Source organism: Pseudorasbora parva, chromosome 11 (assembly GCF_024679245.1).
Source record: "Pseudorasbora parva isolate DD20220531a chromosome 11, ASM2467924v1, whole genome shotgun sequence".
Lineage (NCBI taxonomy): Eukaryota > Metazoa > Chordata > Actinopteri > Cypriniformes > Gobionidae > Pseudorasbora > Pseudorasbora parva.
In genome coordinates this window covers 42,095,516-42,120,036 of record NC_090182.1, presented here as the reverse complement: position 1 = coordinate 42,120,036, position 24,521 = coordinate 42,095,516, and the positions used below count along the sequence as shown (strand labels likewise).

At 38.3% G+C, this 24,521-nt stretch overlaps 3 protein-coding genes across 9 annotated transcripts in view; 1 reads left to right on the top strand and 2 right to left on the bottom strand.

The window, feature by feature from the left end:
- Nucleotides 1-1,031: 1,031 nt before the first annotated feature.
- hspa4b (heat shock protein 4b) lies at nucleotides 1,032-18,290 on the bottom strand. The gene is made up of 19 exons (XM_067457993.1): nucleotides 18,036-18,290; nucleotides 17,191-17,248; nucleotides 16,931-17,071; nucleotides 16,574-16,696; nucleotides 13,279-13,378; nucleotides 13,060-13,193; nucleotides 12,390-12,634; nucleotides 11,325-11,401; nucleotides 11,088-11,239; nucleotides 10,846-10,952; nucleotides 10,615-10,748; nucleotides 8,562-8,746; nucleotides 8,318-8,410; nucleotides 5,993-6,148; nucleotides 5,778-5,903; nucleotides 5,224-5,331; nucleotides 1,930-2,049; nucleotides 1,679-1,840; nucleotides 1,032-1,519 (listed from the first exon to the last, which is right to left on the bottom strand). Exons 1-19 carry the CDS (start codon nucleotides 18,140-18,142, stop codon nucleotides 1,322-1,324), a joined length of 2,526 nt encoding a protein of 841 aa, XP_067314094.1. The 5' UTR covers nucleotides 18,143-18,290; the 3' UTR covers nucleotides 1,032-1,321.
- Nucleotides 18,291-18,439: 149 nt separating this feature from the next.
- On the top strand, nucleotides 18,440-23,208 carry mars2 (methionyl-tRNA synthetase 2, mitochondrial). The gene is made up of 3 exons (XM_067457994.1): nucleotides 18,440-19,108; nucleotides 19,479-19,813; nucleotides 21,285-23,208. The coding sequence occupies exons 1-3, from the start codon at nucleotides 18,835-18,837 to the stop codon at nucleotides 22,455-22,457; spliced, it is 1,782 nt and encodes a 593-aa protein (XP_067314095.1). The 5' UTR covers nucleotides 18,440-18,834; the 3' UTR covers nucleotides 22,458-23,208.
- A 134-nt stretch (nucleotides 23,209-23,342) lies between these two features.
- Nucleotides 23,343-24,521, bottom strand: part of med12 (mediator complex subunit 12) — a 40,380-nt gene continuing 39,201 nt past the window's right edge. For all 7 annotated transcript variants that reach the window (XM_067457990.1, XM_067457992.1, XM_067457988.1 and 4 more), the window contains exon 44: nucleotides 23,343-23,700. In XM_067457990.1, coding sequence (XP_067314091.1) covers nucleotides 23,663-23,700 — 38 coding nt within the window. In that variant the 3' untranslated portion in view covers nucleotides 23,343-23,662. The remainder of the gene's footprint in view (nucleotides 23,701-24,521) is intronic.

Below are 24,521 nucleotides of genomic sequence, written 5' to 3'. Positions count from 1 at the left end.
CATGGGACAACATTCCTATTCCTAAACTTGAGCAACTTGTCTCCTCAGTCCCCAGACGTTTGCAGACTGTTATAAAAAGAAGAGGGAATGCCACACAGGGGTAAACATGGGCTTGTCCAAACTTTTTTGAGATGTGTTGATGCCATGAAATTTAAAATCATCTTATTTTCCCTTAAAATTATAATTTTACTCAGATTAAACATTTGATATGTCATCTATGTTGTATTCTGAATAAAATATTGACATTTGAAAACTCCCCATCATTGGATTCTGTTCCAACTTTTTTGGAATCAGGTTTGTGATATGTTTTTTGTTAGTTTTTTTTTTTTTTTTACATAAAAATAACTAATTATATTAAACCTCATCCTTCCCTCGGGTCATTTCTACCCAGAACTTAATTAAAAGGGTTATTAGTAGGGTTATGCATGAGTTTGTGATAAAAAAAAAAAAAAAAAATTAATTTGAAAAAATGTGCTTAAATCATTATTTGAAAAAATCTAGAAAATGTAAAGGTAAATAAATGGGGAGAAAATTTCATTAAAAAATAATAAAATAAGCTATAATTACATAAGTGTAATTTTAGGGCTTTGGGTCATTTTGACGTGCAGGGGAAGGATTTGTTACAACATGCGAGGGAAGCATGAGAGTTAAATTAAATGTATATGAAATTACAATAAATTTTACTACAATTAACTGAATATAAAATAATATTAAAATAATATATTTTTTTGATAATCAAATAGATCCTCTGAGGTAGAACAGGCCAAAAATCTGCATTTGCTCACTCTAAAAAAAAAAAAAAATGGATTTGTGATTTGTAAATGCAAACACAGGGTGCTGAATATAAAAAAAGCATATTACCAAATTCTGGCCATATAAAAAAACACAACCCCCCCCCCCCCCCCCCACTTCTCCTGTTTTGATATTTCTCATATTTCTCATAAACCAATAGTTGCAAAACACTAAACAAAACAAATACACATGCTTTAGCATTATGCTAATGCAATATTACATTATAAACGTGCACATACTGAATGTTTCAATCCGTATTTATTGAAACAACAGTTGACAGAACCAGCATATAACAGAAACTCAATCATGGGCAAACAGTATGGTTCTCAATCAGAAGTCTTACAGCATTATGATTTATGTTTTTCTTAATATAAAAGGACATGCAAATGTATTCTCTCATTGCCTGAGTCATCCCGCTGCGAGGAGGATGATTTAGCGTTAGCGGTTACTGGAAATATAAGTTAACATTAACAAAACATTATGTCACATAACATAACGTGTAATGTTAACATAACATTACACAGCGCGGTTAATCGAGGTCCATGTCAGGCTTGGCTTCTGTGGCGTCTGCACTGTCAGCAGCAGTTTGCTCCGCGCCGCTGGGCTGGGCTTCAGGGGTTTCCTGCGTATTGACCGGCCCGTTGGGTTCTGACGGGTTCTCTTCTTTTGGCAAGTCCACTTTGGGCTTGGGTTTGGTCACAATGGGATTGCAAGTGGAGTACAACTCCTGTGGAAAATACATAGGAACAGATTTAATACAAATGTATCATACGGTCTCAGATGCTAATACAATAGTACTTTTATATCCGCCATGGTACTGAATGATGTCCGAACGCTACTCATGTACTCTAGAAAGAAATAATGAGTCAATATAACTGTGACTGACCCGTGTTTTGGCCTGTATCTCTGACGTTTTCACCACAGGCTCCAAGGCGAGACTCTGTTTACTCTGCTGGTTCATTTTACTGTTCATCCAGATCATGACATCATTCACCATCCTGTCCACCTTCTGAACCTCTGCCTCATCCAGATGATCATACTGCTCTTCCTGTGATTCAAAGAGACACGTCAAGTCCATCGTGCACTAACGAACTGGACATTTGTACCGTATGCAACATTAATCCAACACAACCTCACCTTTGTTTTGTAGGCCTCTACAATCTTCATGAATTGCTGCAACTGTCGGCCCAACTCTTCAAAAGCTTTGGGTCTCTCCTCAAATTCTGTGTATCTCTCTTGAATGGGTTGGCCGAGATTCTGCAAGAATGTTTTATATTGATGCATCAATAGGCTCTAAATGTATAAATAGCAATGTCAATAGTAGCACTTTGCACTTAGGCAACACATTTTGGTGCCTGTTTGTTTTCTGTGCAGCAGAAACAGGTTAACCACATGCATTCTTACAAGGGATACTTAATTAACTGGTTAAATTAACCAAAAGAAAGAATTTTGACCAATTAAAGCCACAAAATGCCATTTTCGGCGCTAGAGGTCGCTTATTCAAAACAAAGGCACAGCTTGATGATGCCTTGATTTCACAGAGCTTTTATTATCCCGCTACATCACGAAAGTAATCATGATTGTTTCGTTAAAAGCATTTTTATTGTAGTATATGCGCATGTTTTCGTATCTGATAGAAAAGTTCTAGTGTTCTAGGATATCCACAAATCTTACATATTGTGCCTTTAATACTATTAGTTAAATGGTTTAAAAAAAGTTTGCAGCATGGATACGTGGTTACCAATACCAAATAAGCTATACCTATAAAATTTTGTTTTTGAGAGAAAAATAACAAGTCACTTATGTCGCATTATTATTATTACATGCAGAAATAATGTAAAATACCAGTAAATAAAACTGTAATCCAGATTATCCAGTAAATATTACACATTATAAACACTACAGTATAAACATAGCTATAAGCTATTTTAGTTCCTCTCACTTCACAACAAATACTTTCAATTTAAAAGTATTCAGAACAGAACAAGAATTAAAAAATATATATAAGCAGCTATATAAACGTTGTGGTGTGACAGGCAGCGGGGCGAGGGACCGCGAGAGCGGGCCGGTGATTAGTGTTGACGAGTGCCAGCTGCGTGGCACACCGGTCTCGTCTCGCGGCCATGTGACGGGAGCATAAAAGGAGGAGCAAGGGTTACGGAAGACGAGAGAGGACCAGGCCTGTTGTTTATGTTATGTTTTGTTGTACGTGTTATTATGTGTTTGTGGGCAGTAGTCCGTAAGGGGCTGCCCACGTTTTATTTTCGTTTTGTTTATTTATTTTGAATTAAAAAGTGTTTGAACGTTCGCCGGTTCCCGGCTCCTTCCTTCCCATCTACGAATCGTTACAAACGTCAAACTAAAAACAATTTAATTTCAAGTGAAACAGAAACGGGTGTTGGGCTCACGTAGCCCACCTCTCTCATTCGGCATAATATACTCAACGTATTTGTACGCTTAACTATTATTTATTATGTAAACTAGGCTTTAAACTTCACTCTCATTCCAATATTGACATAAAACATCATTGTTCACATGCGTGGAATCGTGCTTGGCAAACACCACAGCGAGGCGGTGGTCCCGCTGGCCGGCACAGATTGTACAGCAGACATTTCAATTGAGCAGTCTAACTTTTTATATGTTTGGTTGAATGGATATTATTTTGATAATGAACAGGCTGTGATGTCATGTTAGCAATGCTAGATCTGACATGTTGTGTGCGCGCGCGAGGTGCCTGTGAATTGTTTTCTTTATAACAGCGGAAACAACTTTAAATACTCTGTCATTCATGGTTCGAAAGGGATTACTTTTACTTGGGTACACTCAAAATAAAAACATTGGAAATTTGGAAAGTAAAGAAAACAAACAGAATTCCACTTTCTTCTGCTCAGTTTCCTTCCCATGAACTTGTTTGTGGAGCGTGTCATTAAAATGAACCAAAACTCAGCAGACACTAGTAGTTTTTTCTTTAGTATTATTAGGGTAAAAATGTATTTTTATACTATTAAATATATATTTTGCATATAGGTCTATTTATTCCTTTCATTTATGGTCCCCGTTTAAATTAGGTGTCTTTAACTGCTAACACTTGATAACATTTGATATAATGCAATTATTGTGTACATACAGGTTTTTAAATTGAACTTGTATTTTAAAAATACCTGCATAAATTACATCTGTAATGACATCTATAATTACACTGTTGACCCTTAACCCACCCACACCACCACACCTGTCCCTAACTTTTCACTCGTATCCCACCTCAATATCAGCAACAATATCAGTGTTTTGCAATACAATATGAACAAAATAAGTACATTAATTGTACTTATTTTTTGACACAAGTACATATTAGTTAATAGACACCTAATACAATATGTGACCTTATATTGACATTAGGGATGCACCGAAATGAAATTCTTGGCCGAAGCCGAAACCGAATAATAATGAAATGCTTGGCCGAAGACCGAAGGCCGAATACCGAACGCGGTGTTTCGCATTTTTTCCATTTATTTGGCAATTTTTTTTTACCATTACAATAATTAAATAGTAAAAATTTGCTTTTTACTATTTTGTGTTGCTTTTCAGAGAAATAAATCAAATAACAAAAATACAATTTCAAAATATTTATTTAACACTGAATTTTTTTAACATTCCAGCAGATATTATACAAACTAAGCACAACATAACTTAAAATAAATAATTAGTAAAATAAAAAATATATTTTTATTTGGCCATCTTAGAAGCCCCCCTTCTTGAATAGCCTATGTTAGGCCTATAACTGACTGCTTAAAGAATGTAACTCTGTATGTCTACAACAACTAATGTGCATTGAATAGTGCAAAAAATGTGGATGAACCCACAACAAATAAATAACTGTCTTAGACATAAGCCTACTTAGCCTACTTCTTCAGGAAAAGTGGCAGGTTCTTCTTTATGAAAAGTAGCTTCTCTGCTTTCTCACATGAAAGTCGGTTCCTCTTCTCATCGATGACATGAGCACTAAATTTCAGCACTAAACAGTGCTTCCACACTGCTGACATGTTTGCTGCATAAAGCACGCATCTCTTACTCTACGTGGGTTACTTTTTGATCGCGTCATTAAAAACGTCATTGTTCGGCCAAAATTATTCGGCCTTTTTACTTATTCGGCCGAATGCCGAAAGTGCTTTTTTTGGCTATTTTCGGCCGAATAATTTCGGTTGCCGAATATTCGGTGCATCCCTAATTGACATGTTCTAATATTTATTTGCTCATGTAAAGCTAAACCCTTAGGAAAGCCAATTTTATTTTTTGAATCGGTCACAGAAACTTATCCATTCTAATTTAACAACATTGAGGGTTAACGGTCAGCAACAAAAAACTAAATGAACATCCCCAATTCATACAAACTTACATCATAAATTGTAGACATCAAAAGACATTTAGTACCTTCAGTTCAACAAGTTTGTCGATATATACTTGTTTAGACTGGTCTTCACCATCTTCATACAGCCAGACCTCCGTGTCCTCTAGTTTTAGTGAGAGGGCATCTCTATCCTGTAAGAGAAAACCACTGTTGCTATTGTTGTAACTGAAACTATATACTTTTGTCACTTTAAATAAAGATGAAATAAAATAAATATAGGATGAAATCTTACTACAAAAATAAAAATTCTAAACAAAATTTTGAAAATATAAAAAAGCCATTTCAAGATATTAACAAAATTAAAACTACAAAAAAAAAAAAAAAACTAACACATGCACTGAGATCTACGCATCATTCTGACAGATATCAATGCATTTTTAAAACCTCCGCAATAATAACAAATGTCTGACAGTAAAGTCTCTCAGACAGTAAAAGCGATATAAAATATTGATAATGGCAAAATAATAACAGGTCATTTACAGGGTTTCCACACCTTCTGACCAATCAACGTCTAGAAATGTTCCAATCTTTTTCAAGATTTTTTGCATTTTAGATTAAGCCATGCGACTGCTCTCACACTCTCATTGACGAACTTCTCGAATATCCCGTGGAGTTTGTCCCTCATCTCGTACACATACTCCTCCACATTGTTCTTGGCGTCGTTGCGCTCCTTCTCAAGCTTGTCCTGCATGATCATCTTTCCCTGAGGAAGAGGAATTTCACAGTAGATTTAACTCGATGTTAAAAAAAACCTGCATTCCTTAATCCATTTCAGCCGCACAGAACGCATACCTCGCTCTCCACGAAGAGATTGAGCATGTCGTTGGCCAACTGCCACTGTGGGTTGTTTTCGATGGGCAGCTCCAGGACCTTTGTTTTCACTTTAGGCTTCTTGGCCTGTGGAGGCTGATCTGATTTCTTCTCCTGTTTGCCTTCCTCTGCTGATGTCTGAACAAATCACAATCCATGGAGAGAACAATTATAAAGAACCGTTCAACTTTAACGTTAAAGTCACAATATGTAATTTTCGCAGCTAGAGGTCACTTACTCAAACCAAAGTATAGCTTGTTTTGTTGCAATATTTTCCTGTATTAAGCTGCTTTAAACAATCGTCTTTGTAAAAGTGCTATATAGATAAAAGTTGACTTTACGACGCCTCAATTGCACAGAATCATGGGAGTTTTCACTGACCAATGAGTGCCTTCACTGACCAATTTAGCCAATATATTAAGTTTACTATAGTATGAAGCATGATTGGGCTGAAAGTCGCTGGAGCGGAAAGAGGCAGCTGGAGCGTATGTGCAGTTGAGCTTTTATTATGCCGCACACGAGCGCTTCCGCTTCTTCAGCTCATGTGTATGTGGGGTAAAGCGGCGCTGCTTTATCATATTAGACACATTTGAATGTGTTAAAAGTTGTTATAATGCTACTCGCTCGGCGGCTACTATGAGACGCAGAGGTGGAAAGTAACAAACATTTACTCGCATTACTGTAATTGAGTAGTTTTTCTGTGTACTTCTACTTTTTTAAGTAATGTTACTTTTACTAAAGTACGTTTTGATTAAAGTACTGTGCTTCGCTAGCCTGACAAGCCAGACCCACTTCAAGATGTTTGGTCTGGAAACTCACCATAGACAGCTCAATCCGAGGGGCGGGATAAACGGTTGTGTTTCAAACTCCCTCTGCACGCGATAGGATAGCGCTACACCAACCAGAGCAACGAAGGTGAAACAGAGCTTGTTGATAGATTAAACATTCGCCGTATCCGGTCGGCTAAACTCCGAACACATCTTCCCTTTTTAAGAATGACTTCAGTGCCGTTCTTTGTTCTTTTCTCAGAGAAAAGCTTAACTCCAAGTCTTCAACTCCAACTCCAAAGCTGATTCGAAAGACCGCCGCTGTTCGCCAGTTTCTGTGTTTACTAGAAGCACGCAAGCGCAACTCGGCCGTCATCATTATGGCCCCGCCCGCCGACTCTATACACGATGTGATTGGCCTGGCAAGAGTTAGGGGAATACAGCTCAGAAGGGTATTGAGAGTTCCTAGACGACACTTGCGGGCAGATTAAATTTGCTGCCGCTAGGGTGCATCTAGATTTCTAGGCTAGTGCTTTGCTACATTTTAAACCATATCCGTTACTGAGTAAAAATGAATAAATAATGCAAAGGGGAGGGGGAAAAAAACGCGATCCGAAAACGACTGCATTAAAAATATGAGATGGAGACGGACAAGACAGACGTCAGTGATGCAGACCCAGGTGAAAGCCAAACGCCGTCGTGAACCCCTGGTTAGTACGGAAATACAGCTGAAACAGGTCTGCACTAAAACCCGTCAAAATAAATGTTTGGTTTAACTAGAAGAAAGTATGACAGGAATATATTACTTTTAGGTCTACAATAGAATGTACTTATCAAAATAATACTACACCATTTAAACATTATTATTTATAATTTTAATTTACTAAATCTCCGTTTTGCAGCAAACTATTTAACTATTTAAACAAGACTAACTATGCTCAGCTTTATAACAAGGATTCGTTTTATGTTGATGAATGTATCCAAACAGTTGCTTACCTGTCTAATAAAACACATAATATATTAAAGCGTCTTTGGTGTTTCCATGGTTTCTACAAAAAACGCATATGGCATATCGTAAAGGCTGATTTATACTTCTCCGTTGGACCTAGGCTGTAGCCTCAACGCTGTAGGCTATGCGTCGGTTTTCCTTTATTCTTCTGGGTTGTCCGCTTCGACGTGCAATTACACATGCAGGCAGATCACATCGCTTCCTCTTTGGTGATTGGTCCGCTTTTAGCAGAATTGGTGCGAGAAGTGCACATTTTTAGAGAGGTTTACATCAGGCTACGTGTGCTACACACAGCCTATGGCGTAGCTACATCAAAATACAAAAGATATAACATTGTTCAAGTGGTTTTTGGATATTTTTTAACTTTAGCGTCCACACCAGTGCACAATATTTTTCTTTTATTCTAAGCATGTGGTGAAGTTGTCACCTGCAGCTTTAAATTCTTAAGCTCTAAGAGGTTAAAGCAGATCGATTTTGATTGGATGTCGATGTTTTAATTGGCCGTTTATGCTTTTGGTAGATTCCATTTACCTCCATTTCCTCCGTTCCAGCTTTTTTCTCTCCATCTTCCTGTTCTCCATTTCCCGGAGTCTTTTGTTCTTCTTGATCAACCTGCATTTTGTTCTGTAAATGAGTGAGAACACATGGTGGTAACTTTACCCATGATGTAGAGCGGAGCAGTATGAATGCGTTAACAACATGGAGTAATACAAACACAGACGTCATGATGAGGGCGTGGAAGCAGTAGAGAGAGAGTACTATCCTGAAGCAATACCTCATTTTCTTTCTCTGTGCTCTGCTCTGTGTCCATGCTCTCCTCTTCCTCCTCAGATTTCTGCACCTCCACTAACGAGGCACTGGACACACTGAAGATGCCATGGATGTTCACTCGCACCTTCACCTTAACCTTTGAACTCTCGCCTGAGGCCTGGGGAACCACCTTCTGGATAACGTACTGGCCTGCAGTTTTAGAGTATATGTTTACATGCAGACTGTATTCATTAAACGTTTTACAAGATTGCACAGCAGATATAAGCGAAAGAGAACAGGAATATTTGCAGAAAGATTACTGGACAGACAAATACATGTATTTGACACCAGATATAATTGTACAGAACGCTAGTTCATTTATGTAAGTGAGGATAGCAAAGTAAAGTAAACAGTGACATATTATACCCAAGAATTCGTCATAGTGACCACCAGTAAAACTGTTACACATTTTTTCCCCATGTGACCCCATTTTTTCAGACACTTTGACCTGACCATGTTATGCTGAGGTGTTTTTTTCTTTAACTGTTAATGTGACCTTTTACACCACAGACTGAACAAAATGAAGCATTGCTTGGTCATTGGTTGACCTAAATGGGTATTATTTAATTGTATACTTAAACCACTGTGTCGCCATCTCCGTTTGAAACCTGCAATTGCAGTCATTTGTGGGATTATCATATGTGCGCGAGTTGTGCGTCGACGCGGCTCCTCAGCGCGGATGAATCTAATGTTTTGAGGAGCTTGTGTGGCCACCATTCATTCACCGCACCGGTGTGGATACTGTACTTCAGAATCACAGATTCTACGTCTTGGAGTAGGACCCAAATAAGAATTTTCATCAGAAAATGTAATCTGAACAAGCAAGTACCATGTCTGCCACTTTTGGGAACAATTACAATAAATCATGCTACCAAAGGTGATTTAAATCTAACGATCCGTCGTATAAAGTCAAACCGTGCAAATTATGATTATTGTTACACTTTGTTCTCAAATTGTTAATGTTAACAGCCTTAGCATTGCATGACTGTGTATAGTGTGTATTAGCATAGATACCGTACACTGTAATCTTTTGCTTTTGACTACGGGTGAATCTCCACTGATGATTGTTGTTTGAACCTTTCTGGATTACAATCCGCCCCCAATATGAGGAGTTTAATTACTCCAGCTGCTGTGAGAAAAGGCTATAAATGATCCGCTGAAGAACATGCTCCTCACGTGCGATAGCCTACTAGCCGGGCTCCTTCTTTATGTGTACAGACATGATGTAAATGACACAAAGACATGCTTGAATTTCCTGTGGGAATCCACCATACCACTCCAATTGTAACACATTATTACAAGCTTACTGCTGTGAATGGAGCTAACTAAGGTAAGGAGATCGCTTTGAGCACTCGCTTGTTGTGTACTTTCTCAAACATTTATTTTGGATCATGGATCAGACTGCAGCTTTAAATTTAAAAATTAAGTTATATGACATTATCAAGATTTATTTATTCTGACGGTTTAACTCACCGAGTTCTTGTCATATTTTATTACCATTGTCTAAACTATAGCAAATAAATGTGATGTGAGAAAACGTTGAAGGTGTCAGAATAAATTTTGGTTTGACTTAACATTTGTAATATTTCTATATATCGAGCAGCCCTAGTCTGACTGAATACTTGATTCTGATTGGCTGGAGGGTGTGCATTAAAGCAGTTTAAAGTCACGTTCCATAACATTCAATGTTCTTTTACTGAAGCACACAGACACAGACCACTCACACACACGGAGATCACGGGTCGCACACACAGAAACATTCAAGAGCACAGAAACCTGTTATCAACGCTACCCTAGATAGCCTCACTACTGAATCTCTACATTACATTTCTCAGAAATGAGGAGGTATTGTTGCTGGTTTTGAATCAAACTCATTTCTTTCTCTTGATAATTAAATAAATGAAATGCTAGAACTAATTTACTCAAACAAACTGTTTAATGCACAGCTGGCCGTGGATCATTTTTACTCATATACAGCATGTGTCGAGCGTTCCTTTTGAATGCGTTTGTGTACATACCTATTGTGGGATCTGGATAAGGGAGCTCTTTAGGGCTATTGTAATACGCATCCAAGGAGAACGGCTCTCTCCGGTAAAATGTCAACACTTTGGAGAAAGGCGCCGCGTGGTTCTTTGGGAACACCTCACAGTCGCTGAAATTATAAATGAAAAAGCATTGAAAATAAAATCATGTACAATGACTGAAACGCAAACTCGATCACAATCTCCGAATGCCCCAGCCGATCGTACCCGAGTCCATCTTCAGCTGCAGAATTCCACTTCAGAGAGATGGGAAACGGAACCACATCTGTTATGGAGATCTCACGGACTTTAAAAGCAGGAGAGAGGATGGCACACTGTGAAATCAGGAAACGGAGCCAGTGAAGGAGGGAAAAACACTAAAAGGTCACAAGTGCTTTCCAAAACAGTCTCGTTAAACTATTAGCACAGCTTTAGTCAGCAGAAGCAGTGTAATCTGATGCATGACTGACCTGCAGCGCACAGCCTCTGGCCACGGCCTCATCTGCATTCAGCGTCGTGCTTGGCTCCTTCCCAAAAAACTTGCCGATTCTTTCTTTGATGGCCGGCATTCTGGAGGCACCGCCCACTATTTCTACCGCATAGATGTCATCTTTTTTCAGATCTGCACAGAAAGAGGTGACATACAGGTGAATGAATGATTAGTGATATGACATACACTAATTATCCAAGAAAGCGCCATTACTTACGAGCTTGTTCCAATAAACTGCGCAAGGGAGGTTCCACTCGGGCAAAAATATCAGCACACATCTCTTCAAAATGAGCCCTGCCACAGGAATAAAACAACATAAGCTCTGAATGAACTACTGACAGGATAACATCGCTGATAAAGGTCCCTTAATTGATCTTGACAGAAATGAACGTATAACAAATTAAAACATTTTGTAAATGTAAGTGGGAAAAAAAATGCAAAAAAGTGACCTCGTTCCAAACCTGTATTATTCAAATCACACTTGCATGCTATTGGTTTTTGACTCAAGTGACTATGCAAATTACATATGAGTGGGGGACATGATTTAAGAATTTTACAACAAATATATTACCCCAAAATTCAAAATCCGCCCTCATTTCAAAACAATTTGGACACATCTTTCATGTTTGTGACATGAATTTTTATAAAAACCTAAGAGATTTTGGTCCCTGCACTGAAAGTCAATTACACAAAACTGCAAAAAGTTAATTAAAGCATACTAAACAAAATCCAACAGTCCCAAAATACATGATCACCTTATATAGTGAACAGATTTAATGTAGGCTTTTATTCGCATATAAACACTGATCAATGCAAAATGCAGGGGGGGGGGGGGGGGGTTGTCTTTTGCAAACATTGCGTGATTTATTTAAATACTCTCCTCCCAGAGATTTTTGCATCTGAATGGGAAACTTCTAGCCGCAAAAATAACCCTGTCCACTCCATGCCTTTTCAGTAATAATTTTTACCTGCATGTCTTTAATAAATCCTGACAGTATTTTTCTAATGCCAAGAGGGTGGCCCTATGTCATCATGAACTTCTTGAAGCAGACTTTCAATGAAGGGGTAAATGAATGGGTTTGGAAGATATGAGGCCAAGTAAATTATGACAGAATTACAATTTTTGGGTGAACAATCCTCACAAGACTTGTAATGTAGCACACAAATCATGTTGATTTATTTTTATATAATGATGCTTTCTGGACCCTGACAGCCATGTATGGAAATGACGACAGAATTTGTACAATTTTGCTAGTGATTTCTTCATTAAATGACTCTGTACCTGTTGAGTTTGCTTGAAACATCAATGTCGTTCATGAAACACTCGATGTTCAGAGGGAGGTCTGAGGAGTTAGCACTCATCAGCTTCTTGAGCTTTTCACATTCCTGGTAGAGTCGGACCAGAGCTCTGGGCTTGGACTTCACATCCAGCTTGTACTTCACTGCAAACTCGTCACAAAAATATTTGACCAGCTTCTCATCAAAGTATTTTCCTCCCATTTCAGCATCAAAAGCTGTAGCAAGAATCTGTATGGGCAGAAAAAAAACAATCCGTCTATATTTCCACATACTAGTCATGATCACTAGACTGGTAAACCCAGCCTGATCTGCCGCGATTTGATTTCACCCTGCAGCTCAGTCTGGAAACCTGTACATTAATTTTTGCAGGAACCAATCACAGACTGGCTTATCCACCTGGCGTGCTATTGGCGGGTTTAACATGATGACGGATAGAGAAGGATGGATCGATGCCTCTTGTGGTCTGATTAGTTGAAGGACTATCCAATTGCGTACAGAGTCATTTGAATAATGCCCTTTGATCACGCCTCTTGTGCAGTAGAAAATACAGAGCAGACTCCCCAGACCAATGTTCAATCTTAAATTGAGCTTGGTCTGGTGATAGCCAGACAACATGATCCCATCCCAAGTGTATAAATGTAATTGGTACGCACCTTAAGCTTGCCTTTATTAAAGGCACACACAGAGACCTGGTAGCCTGAATGGCCAATATCCACAAACACCACCGTCCTTGGCTTTTCCTCAGGAGCTGGAAGATCCTGCTTGTAGATCCCGTATGCCAGCGCCACTGCGTGGAAAAATAACAGATGGCATTTAAGAATGGAAAAATCAGTGGGCTGCAACTGAAACGGCACAGACCGTGAACAACTCACCTGCAGTGGTTTCATTCATGAGTCTCAGACAGTTGAGTCCTGCAATCTGAGCCGCATCGATGACGGATCTCCTCTCGGCATCGGTATAGAAACAGGGGACCTTGGAAGAAGGGATTATTTTAAACAGCATTCACTTAAGGACGTGATGGAGTATTCAAGGTCTCAAAGGTGGAAGTCTTTCTGCAATAACTCATTTAAAGAAAATGAAATCCGCCAATTATATGCAGCATGAATGCATCTTTCTGCTGATCTTATGAGATATTAAGACATATTCAGACGGGACTGGGAAGAGTGTAGAGACATCTGTATTTCAACAATGTACTTTGCAATTTTAATCCTGTACAAATTTGCCAATACAGCATAAAAACTGCAAAACTTCCACAGCAAATTACTAGGCTGTAATTTACACTTGCATCCTTTGCATCCTTTTCTTTATGTTTTGGACTTCCGCTCACATCGAGACGTTATTGTCCTGTGAAAACTGAGCTTTCTGAGACACTCTCTCAAATGGATAAACGTGCGAGATATTAAAATGTGATGAGATTTCTTGAGTGAAAAGCTGTACCGCAATAACACCATGAGTGTGCAGAATATGCCACTGCTACATTTAGATTACATTATGGTTCCAACCATATGACGAGAACAAGGCGAGATGACTGACAAGACCATCGTTGCGCAACAGAGCATAATCACCTGATAAATGTCTTATCTTGTAGAATTGTGCACTCAGCACCACCGCTCCTTATACACAGAGCATGTGCGATCGCGAAAGGCGAGCTCCCTGATGCGTGCAAATTAGACTACATATAGCCTGTCTCCCAATATCAAAGCTATCTTAGGCTGGACTGTGTAGTTGTAACCACCTCTTAGATCTGGTCTCTCTTTTCAATGCACTTTGAATATTGAGAGAGTACTTTGATTATAGTTGCACTTATTGTTTGGACTTAAAACCAAGAAAAAGCTTTGTTACTTATACTGTTTTTATGCATGTTTAATATGTTAAAAGGCGTTGAATTCAAGGGTTACTTCAGCGATTTAGAATTAAGCTTTGTATCAGTAGAAATCTTGTAGTGTATTCGAATGATCGTGCTTTTTTATAATTTTTTTTTGGCCAGATGCTAAAGACTACAGCCAGTAGAGGGAGCCATTTCCCAATGTTTTCAACCCGCGCATGGGGAGTGGGATCGCACTCACAGCTCAGCTCGGGCAGCCGCGGTCATTCATTTAAACGGAGTGGCCGAGCAAAGTCAGTGTTTCAATTCCTACGAAAGTTAAGCTTCCAAAGGCATGAACTGAAAACGCGCCAGACTGAACACGTTCAGTTTTTAATTGTAGTGTCAAATCTCTAACTGAACTGATTTTAATAAAATGAACGAGGTGGCAAAGTGATCCAGAACCGGTGGCTTAGGGAGTGGCTTCGTATGTCAGCAAAGCGAGTGCATTCGTCTTTTCTCAGTTTAGAAGGCACCAAATTCAAATATAATTTCACATTTCTACTACATTAATGATCTAGTTTAAATACACAATCTTCCCAGCGCTGAAGTACTCCTTTAAGAAGCCTCAATCAGAAGTTCTGGAATCTCATAATTTAAGTTCAGTAAGGTCTGAAGAGACTTATGTAAAAATCATGCAGGAGAGAAGCCAGTCAGTTCAATTTGTGGCAAAACTGTTTACAGGGCTTGTTTTTGCTTTCATTGCATATGATAATTCATACTCAGAAAGTAGAACTGAAAATACATTCATTAAATGTAAGTTTAATGATGATTAGTTAAAACATTTCAAAATGCACCTGCAGAACTTTTTTTCCAGTTATGAATTGTCATTGAGGTTCTTAAAAATAAATACCGTGCAAAAATCTTGTCTCGTCCTCATAAAACCCACTCTCGGGTCTCGTCTCCTGAGCTAAGTGTCTCGTCATATCCCTAATGTTTAGTCACGTGACATATTGTACAACTAGATGTCTATGTTTAAACCAGCGTGTGCCGGCCATGTGCTGTGTACCCTCTGTGTTGGTAAAAATAAATGTTACTATCTACAATCTTCATATTACAATCCTGCAAAGATGACAGAACATGTTACTTGCAATTGCTGGCCCTCAAACATGAGAGTAATAATAGTGTATAGTATAGCATGAGAACTTTATTATGACTCTTGGTATCACCTCAGTGAGCTTTTATTATGTTTTGGATGTGTGCAGTAAGTTCACACATAAAGCATTTTGCCATTCCACTTCTTTTACATAGTTTTTCGCATTATATATTTAAAATATATAAATAATAAAGACTCGCCCTCATCTTCACCCGTAAGACATTTGTCCATCTTCTGAACACAAATGAAATCTTTTTGATGAATTCTCCATTGACTCCACTTTCAAGCCCCAGAAAGGTAGCAAAGACATCACGTAACGACGAGAACACGTGCACATTCATGTTGAGCCTTCATGAATGTGCATTGGAGATGAATATTTTGTAAATTAAGTGGTAAATTGTCTTCTCATGACTCTCATCACTTCACAAAATTGAGGTTAAACCATTGGAGTCACATGGATTTCTTTTATGATGTCCTTACTACCTTTCAGGGGCTTGAAAGTGGTAATTGTGTAGCTGTCAATGGAGGGTCAGGAATCCCTCAGATTTCATTGAAAATATCTTTATTTGTGTTCTAAAGATTAACGTTGCATTTTTGGGTGAACTAACCCTTTAACAGCAAAAACGTGTCCTGTGAGAACCAGCCTTAAGATGATATTAGCGTTTACAGATGTTTCAGTGTGAATGAGAAACTTTTGGAAAACACTGGTGTGGACGAAGGGCATTTTGAAACAAAAACGCTGTTTTCAAATTCATCCGGATAAAAGTTGAAAGATCCTTACTGATTTTCAGCAAACTCTGATCCTGTCCAAAGGAGAATGTCTGAGAATGTCCAACCCAACGGTTCTCCTTACATTTTTGACTAACCCGACCTACCGTTTGTGCGCTAATCTTCCACGTTGCGCCTTCCAATATGAACGGCATTTGGTGAAAAAGTATTCAAGGAAATTTCTAAGACTGGCCATTTTACTATCAGCTTCTCTGCTCAGTTATCTGGGTTATTTTAAGCAGCCACTTCAATAAACTATTTTTTTTTAATAACTGAAAACTACAGAAATAATTCATTAAATGGCATATACATCCTATGTGACACACACAACCACAGCACATGACCTCCTGTAATGTAACGCCCACATCTAGAAGGAATCGTTACTCAAGCGTCTATCAGAAATGTAGTCCCGTCCGAACAGGGCGATGTTTGAACTCACAGAAATGACACAGTCTGCAACGGGCTTCTTGAGGGCACTCTCAGCGGTCTCCTTAAGTTTGGTGAGGAGCATCGCAGTGACCTGTTCAATGCTGAACACCTTCTCCTCCTCCATGTACATCACCTACAGCAACATCAGAGAAAATACAACTGCTTAAGGACAGAAACAGCTCACAGACATTCACACATTCATTGCACAACAGAACTCCGTGCTTGGCTTTAAAAATGTTGGCTTTGCAGCCAAAACTAGACCTTTAAACAATGCTGGCACAGTGCGATACCATTTTTCTCACAACATGTTGCATTTTGCACATGGCAACTGAATCTGTTTGCTTCATCGCTTGTCACTTTCAGCTACCTTTATGCCCGTTGTGCCCGATGGCATCTGTGCCAGGTCATAAACGAGACTGGACTTCATGTTCTGGACAAATGGATCTGAGAAAGCCCGTCCATGGAAACGCTTGAATCCTTGGACAGTGTTTTTGCAGTGGGTGACCATCTGGGTTTCAAATGAGAGAGGGAGGAAAATCATGCATGATTACAAACACAGAGACTGTATGAAGGCAGCTTCAATGGATACATAAATAAATTCTGTATTTTATGAATACATCACATTACCTGGCTTTTTGCTGCAGCTCCAATTGATCGATTTCGTGGTCCAAAAGACACACATGCTCTGGAATGAGAAGAGAAATGGCCAAACTTTATGACAAATTACTGTCCTGGGATAAATCAATATTTATTCAGTCATCTACACACATATTATATTATATATATATATATATATATATATATATGGATAAATCTTTATTAATCACAACCAAAATAAGTTTATATAGTTTATAATACATGTGTGTACTGTGTATAATTATATATATTATATATATATATATATATATATATATATATATATATATATATATATATATATATATATATATATATATATATATATATATATATATATATATATATATATATATTATATATATATATAATTAATAAATTTAATTTTTTTCCTGAATTAGTGTGTGCATATAATTATTTACAAGTAAGCATACACTTATGTTGGACAAACAACAACTAAAAAAATGTGTCGATCTTAATATAACGTGACAATTAAAACCTGAAGAGGACGGAACATGTGAAAAGGGTTTAGTGTATCAGCCAGCTGTTTCTCAAAATCAACTCTAATTAGAAAGTGTCATGATTTATATACATAACAGTGTAATGATACCATTGCTTTTTTTTGGTTCTATTAAAATGCATATTTGAATATTGCAATCACGTAGCAGCACAATGGTATTAGTCTAGGGAGGCTCCTCGCTGTCAGATCTGACTGTCACAGACTGAGAGCCACTTAACAGCGGCTTTTCTCTGCAACACATCTCAGCTCAAGGTTAGAGTGCGCTTACTACTATGTGTGTATTTGTGCCATAGAAGAGTAAATAAAGCAGACTCACGGTGTGCATCTGTCGCTGTATTCATTGGCCACAGTCTCGATTCCTCCGGCTCGAGCTACCGCTACATAGCAGTTCAGAAAACCCACGTCAAAACCCACTACTGACATCTTAAAAACAATGTAATTGCTCAAATACTATAAGCCCGAACCCAAACGTGGACTAGATGATCGACCTGTAAAATGTGAGGAGTAAATAAGACGGTTTTAATTCATTATTCTACTGTAACTTCTTAGAGGAATGAGGCTGCGGATGATATATACGCCGCTCACGAGAAAACAGGACCACTTCCGGTTCAAGGCGGAGCTAAAAGGTCCAAGACACAGGTTCTTATCTGAATCGCTTTGATTTTCACCTCTGGGTTTAATTTTTGTTGTTGTTGTGAACTGTACATTTAGCGATTTATTGGAAATTATGTTTAATATATATCTACACCTAAGCTTACATATGTATCATACAGCTCTGAACTCTACATTTAGTGATTCTTAGCACGGTATGTATTTGTTTCTCTAGGATTGGTCACAACTTTATTAAAGTCATACATATTACATTCAAAATATAGATTTGTTTTATTTGATAAAGTTAGATTGATTAACCATTGGCTAACTGCTTAAGATAACGCTTATGTTTACGCAACTGGAACCTAATCTTACACAACACTAAAACCGAAAGTGTTTGACTTAAGCTTGACAAATTTAGTAAGGAATGTTTGTTGGACCTTTTCTTTGAACGCAAACTCATTTATGACCGCGCAGACCCGGATGTTCAGATCTTACGCGCCTCACACAGCAGCTGTCTCGTGATGAGTTCTCCGTGCTGTATTCTCACTCACACCAAAACAATAGTGCTGAGATTATCCAGACATGCTCTTCCACGCGTCTATAGTATTTATCACTGTCAGGCTTTGCGAGGCTTTTGCGCAGGTCATTCACAGAGCTCGAGACCATATTACATCACTACTCCCATCTTCTACGTCAACGCATCTCCTCACATTGGCCATGTTTATTCAGCCGTCACTGCTGACTGTCTGCACAGATTCAAGCTCTTACAAGGATACAACTCCAGATTTGCCACAGGTACGGTTTACACATTGTCTAATTGTATTGCATGACTGAAACTAGTTAAACACTAACACCAGGGGCTGGTTGCATAAACTGATAAGACATATCCTGTTTTGAAAAAAATACTTTTCTGGTCCTCTTCGTTTTAGGGGTCACACGTGGCTCCTTCGTGGTCAAAAGTGTTTTTGAGATATGTTACTGCAAAAATCCTACATAGTGTACCTTTAACATTATGTCTAAGCAATTGGCTCCAGAGATGTTATATTGGGGAAAAGGAGGCTGCAAGAAGTATTTAATAAAAGGGTGCCAATAATTATGGCCAATGTGTTTTTTTTATATATATATATATGTAATTTTGATGTGAGGTTGTTTATGTGCTCTGCAGGTACAGATGAACACGGTCTCAAAATCCAACAGGCAGCGAGCAATTCTGGGAAAGACCCTCTGAAGTTCTGCACGGAGGTATCAGAGAGTTTTAAGTATGTTTTCCAAAGATGTGGTATTTTATACACCGACTACATTCGGACAACAGAGAAAAGACATCGACAGACCGTTGAACACTTCTGGACTGTTCTCCATAGCAAAGGCTTCATCTACAAAGGCACTTATGAAGGCTGGTATTCCACTCCAGATGAAAGTTTTCTCACTCCAACTCAAGTCACCGACAGAACAGACTCAGAGGGAAGACGGATCAAAGTATCCACTGAGAGCGGCCACAAGGTACCATCTGTCCTGTTCTTGAATTAAAGCCTGTGCTTCTCTGTCAGTGGGTTGCACCATCTAGAACAGGGGTTTTCAAACTGGGGCCACAAGCGCGCGCTTTCGGGCCCATTGAAAAGTTTAGATTTTTTTTTTTTCTAAAATGATAATCACGAAAATAGATTAAATATAAATAAATGAATACAATTATATTAACATTATTAATTATTACATCTAACTGTGCATAAACATTGAGTAGAAACAAAAGTAACACTATTTTTCAAATTATACTTTACATTGGGTCAATTACAAATGAAGCGTCAAAAAAGTTTTTTTTTCCTCAAAACTGATGTAATGCACATTTTTGAGTCTTGATAAACACTTATTATTAAATGGTTTCTTCAGCAATTAGCATATGGCTTCGTATCAGTACAAACCCTGGAGTATATTCAAATGAATATATCCCCCTGAGACAAGAGATTTATGCATTTTATTTCTGGAAAAAAAAAATCCTCTGATGATGCAAATATCGTCAATTTGCGTCAGCAGAGGAATATTTGAGAAGGTTGCCATTTCCGCATTCAGGTCATTCATGTAATCTGACTCCTGCAGCGTTTGTGCTGTGAGACTCCCTCAGTGGGTAAATCACATTATATTGAACACACACATTCAGTTTTTAATTGTAGTGTCTGTTCTCTAACTGGACTGATTTTATGAAGATGAACGCGGTGGGAAAAGTGATCCAGTCACAGTGATTCAGTAGCGGTGGCTTTGGGAGCAGCGAAGCATTCTGGGAATTGTTTTCTTTCGTCCCCATAAGACAAATACATTTTCTTTTTTTGAAAGGAATTGAAAACATGAGCTACACGATTCTGGCTAATTTGAGAGTATTTTTTGTTTTGTTTCAAACAGATCACAATTCTGATCAGACAAAACTAAACACAATAACTTGACTAGAGGCTTTGACAAATGTGAATTGCAGCAGTCTATTTAAAATGTTTATCTAAATTAATTAAGAAAAAAAATCAGTTTGAATAAATGATTCAATTCAATTTGGTCAAAGGTTTAATACACTGGAATCATCAATTAGGATTGAGAACTCATGGAAATCGAGATTGTGATCTTTTAGATTACACCTCATGTCATTGACCCATTATAGTACACTGATGTAAATTGGGTCTTTACACATTAAAACGATGCCTTTTAATTTTTTTGATGCCGGTCCATCTCATAATGATCATATTTGGGGGGCTGTGGAATCTTAAAGATTGAAAACCCCTGATCCACTGGCTAAATATTTGGAAACACAACACACATTTCAGTAGATTTTGGAAGATTGACACATCTGTTAGTCAGGCATGGAATTATTGTCCAGTTATATTAAAATGGTGGTAGTCTTTAATTATAACAGTCTATTACTAGTGTTACCCTAACCAAACTCTTTAAAGTTCTTCAAAGTGGCATAAGATAATTTCTCTATCCTCATTGACAGGTGGAGTGGATGAAGGAGGACAATTACATGTTCCGCCTATCAGATTTTCGCACCGAACTGCTTCATTGGCTTCGATTAAACCCCAGTGTCATCCAGCCTGTGAAGTTTCATCACTTGGTTCTTCAGTGGCTGGAGGACGGTGTCCCAGATCTGTCAGTATCTCGCCAGAAAAGCCGCCTTCAGTGGGGTATTTCAGTCCCTGGAGATGAAGAACAAGTAATCTACGTGTGGTTGGATGCTCTGGTGAACTATTTGACTGTTGTTGGTTACCCACAGAATCACTCCCAGTGGTGGACGGCTGTCCATCATGTTGTCGGTAAGGACATTCTTAAGTTTCACGCGATATACTGGCCGGCATTTCTCTTGGCTGCAGGATTACCTCTTCCTCAGAGGATACTTGTGCACTCTCACTGGACGGTGGAAGGAAAGAAAATGTCCAAGAGTCTTGGGAACGTGATCAACCCTTTGGACGCCATGGAGAAGTTCACTGTAGACGGCCTGCGCTACTTCCTTCTGAGACAAGGGGTTCCTGACTCGGACTGTGACTATTATGACGATAAAGTCATCAAGATGTGCAACAGTGAGTTAGCGGATGCTCTCGGTGGGCTTTTAAACCGCTGCACTGCACCCTCACTCAACCCCACACAGGTTTATCCTCAGTTCTGCAACACCTGCTTCCCAAAGGAGCTGTCTGAAGGGCTCTGTGGAAAAGCGGTATCAGAGGACTACAGAATGGTGGAGGCCGTATCTGCGCTTCCGGTCTTAGTAGAGCAGCACTTTGAGAATCTACACATATATAAAGCACTGGAGGCCATTAGCGCATGCGTGCGGCTGACTAACGCCTTTGTCCAAAGACATGCACCGTGGAAGCTTGACCGGAAAAATCCTGAAGAACAGCAGTGGCTAGACACAATCCTTCATGTGTCTTTAGAGTGCCTCAGGATATATGGGATGCTCCTGCAGCCTGTGGTGCCGGATCTTGCAAACAAAATTTTATCTAGGTTGGGAGTCATGCCTGAGGAGAGAAGCTGGGATTCTCTCAACTTCCTGGTGAAATATGAAGGAAGAGACTGTGGTTTAGAAGGGAGAACGATGGGTCCTGACTTGGGAGTGTTGTTTAATCGCCTTGAGAGGACTCCCAAAATGGGAACAAAACACAAGTCAAAATCTTAATGAATACTTACGCTTACTTGAAGTAATTCTTAGAAACACAAAATAATGGTGATAAATGGTGTTGGGGTACCACGAATGGAGATTTGAGCAAAATGATTTAAAGGATAAGCTCACCCAAAAAAATTATTTTGTAATTAACTCATTTCATGTCATTCCAAACCTGAAAGACTTTTGCTCATCTTCTGAACACAAATGTCTTTTTGATGACACCTTGATTGACAGCTACACAACTAACACTTTGATACTTTAAAAAGTTAAGATATCATAAAACTACTCCATACATTGAGTGGTTTAGTAAAAAAATTCTGAAGAGAATCGATTGCATTATATGATGAACATTGAATTTAGGCTTTTAAATCACAAACTTTCATCAGCGCGCACATCATTTGGGGTAAAAGGAAGCTCAAACATGGTCACTTGACGTGCAAGAAACAACCATGTTCATTCCCAGGTGTTACGTTTGTGCTTCAGCAAGAACCAATGAGGTTCATTCTCGTGTTACGCAGCACGTTTGAGCTTCAGTAAAATGTTTATGCCTTGAGCTCTGGTTTTTGCGCTGATAAATGTTTGTTAATAACGGCCATAATTCAATCTGTTCAGCATATTAAGTGATCAAATCTCTTTGGAAAATTTGGACTGAACTGCTCAGTTCACATGGATTAGTTTTACCATATTTTTATGAACATTTTAAATGATAGAGTCAATTGTGTAGCTGTCAATGGAGGAACAGAAATCCCAACATAGATTTAATCAAAAAGATCTTTATTTGTGTTCTGAAGATGAACGAAAGTCTTGCTGGTTTGGAATCATATGAGGGAAAGTAATGACAGAATTTTCATTTTTAGGGGGAACTAACCCTTAACGGTCACACTATAACAAGGCATAAAAAGTGACATGATTTTTTTTAATGAGAAATACACGAAACTGAAAAATTGTACAAATTGAAATAAAATTAAAAAAAAATTGCAATATTTTTATAATTTCCTGTACTTCTTTTTACATAAACTCTTTCATTGTTCACCTTGATGTTTCACAGAACAAAGCATCTATGACTTTCAGAAATGCATGTCTGAAAAACAATGTTTGACTCTACTTTAGATACAGCCCTGTGGGCTTCTTTCAGGCGCAGGGATCCTCATCTCAGAAAGGTCCGCTTGTATGGACACAAAACTATTCTTTATCACCGCTGAAATTCATTCAGCCTCTCAGTAATATGAGTTGGTGTTCTGTCCAGGTTGTGTATCTAGGGAAAGAAAATAAAAATAATTAGTACAGAAAAAACATTTTATTTTTGAAAATTATTTGCATTATAAGGACCAGCACTACGGATAAAAACATTACATACAAAATGCATTTAGAACATAGTAAAGTAAACACTAATATTAGAGCTGCTTCAAAAACATCTCTTTAAGCCCAAAGTATGCTCCATTTTTCATGCATGCAATAGGGTATTCATACAGTTTGCCTGAAGCAAATTTCGTAATCTACATATTAATAGCTCAGCTAGCACATGTACTATGCATTGTTTTTTTTGCACTAATCAGCTGGTCCACCAGGTGGCAACACTGGCCCAGCCCAATGTCTTACAATCAAACAAACAAAAGCACAAGAGACTGAACAACAAACTGCAGGAGACCACAATGACGGCCATGTCGAAGGGCACTTGTGTGAGAGATACATGCAACTTTAGTTTAAACGAAAACAAGGACAATGGTCTCATTCACTAAGCATGCATACATAAATGCATGAAAGTGCATGAAATCTGTGTACGAATGTTTTCACAAACAATTCATGATTTACCAACACCCTACGCAAATATCACATACTCTAGGTGCCTTATAGTCAGGTTTCATGATTCAATTGTAAACATTGATATATCTTTAATATATTATTTACAATACTTATATACAATAAAATGCTGCATTATAGCTTGAACAGTGAGATTTCTCTGTAGGACAACGCAGATTCACATGTAGAGTTGGCTATAAGAGGCCTGTATTAAAATTTTATTGGTTTTTAACTACACTACTCAAAAAATAATAATAAAGGAACACTTTTTAATCA

What these genes read in the sequence shown, in the direction of transcription:
- hspa4b (XM_067457993.1), bottom strand. Translation starts at nt 18,142, where the DNA reads ATGTCAGTAGTGGGTTTTGACGTGGGTTTTCTGAACTGCTATGTAGCG. An exon ending in GCAGCTGAAGATGGACTCGG is followed by an intron (nt 10,749 to 10,845) that starts GTACGATCGGCT and finishes TTATAATTTCAG; the next exon opens with CGACTGTGAGGTGTTCCCAA. An exon ending in ATCTCTTCGTGGAGAGCGAG is followed by an intron (nt 5,904 to 5,992) that starts GTATGCGTTCTG and finishes CCTCTTCCTCAG; the next exon opens with GGAAAGATGATCATGCAGGA.
- mars2 (XM_067457994.1), top strand. Translation starts at nt 18,835, where the DNA reads ATGAGTTCTCCGTGCTGTATTCTCACTCACACCAAAACAATAGTGCTG. An exon ending in CAACTCCAGATTTGCCACAG is followed by an intron (nt 19,109 to 19,478) that starts GTACGGTTTACA and finishes TGTGCTCTGCAG; the next exon opens with GTACAGATGAACACGGTCTC. An exon ending in CCACTGAGAGCGGCCACAAG is followed by an intron (nt 19,814 to 21,284) that starts GTACCATCTGTC and finishes CCTCATTGACAG; the next exon opens with GTGGAGTGGATGAAGGAGGA.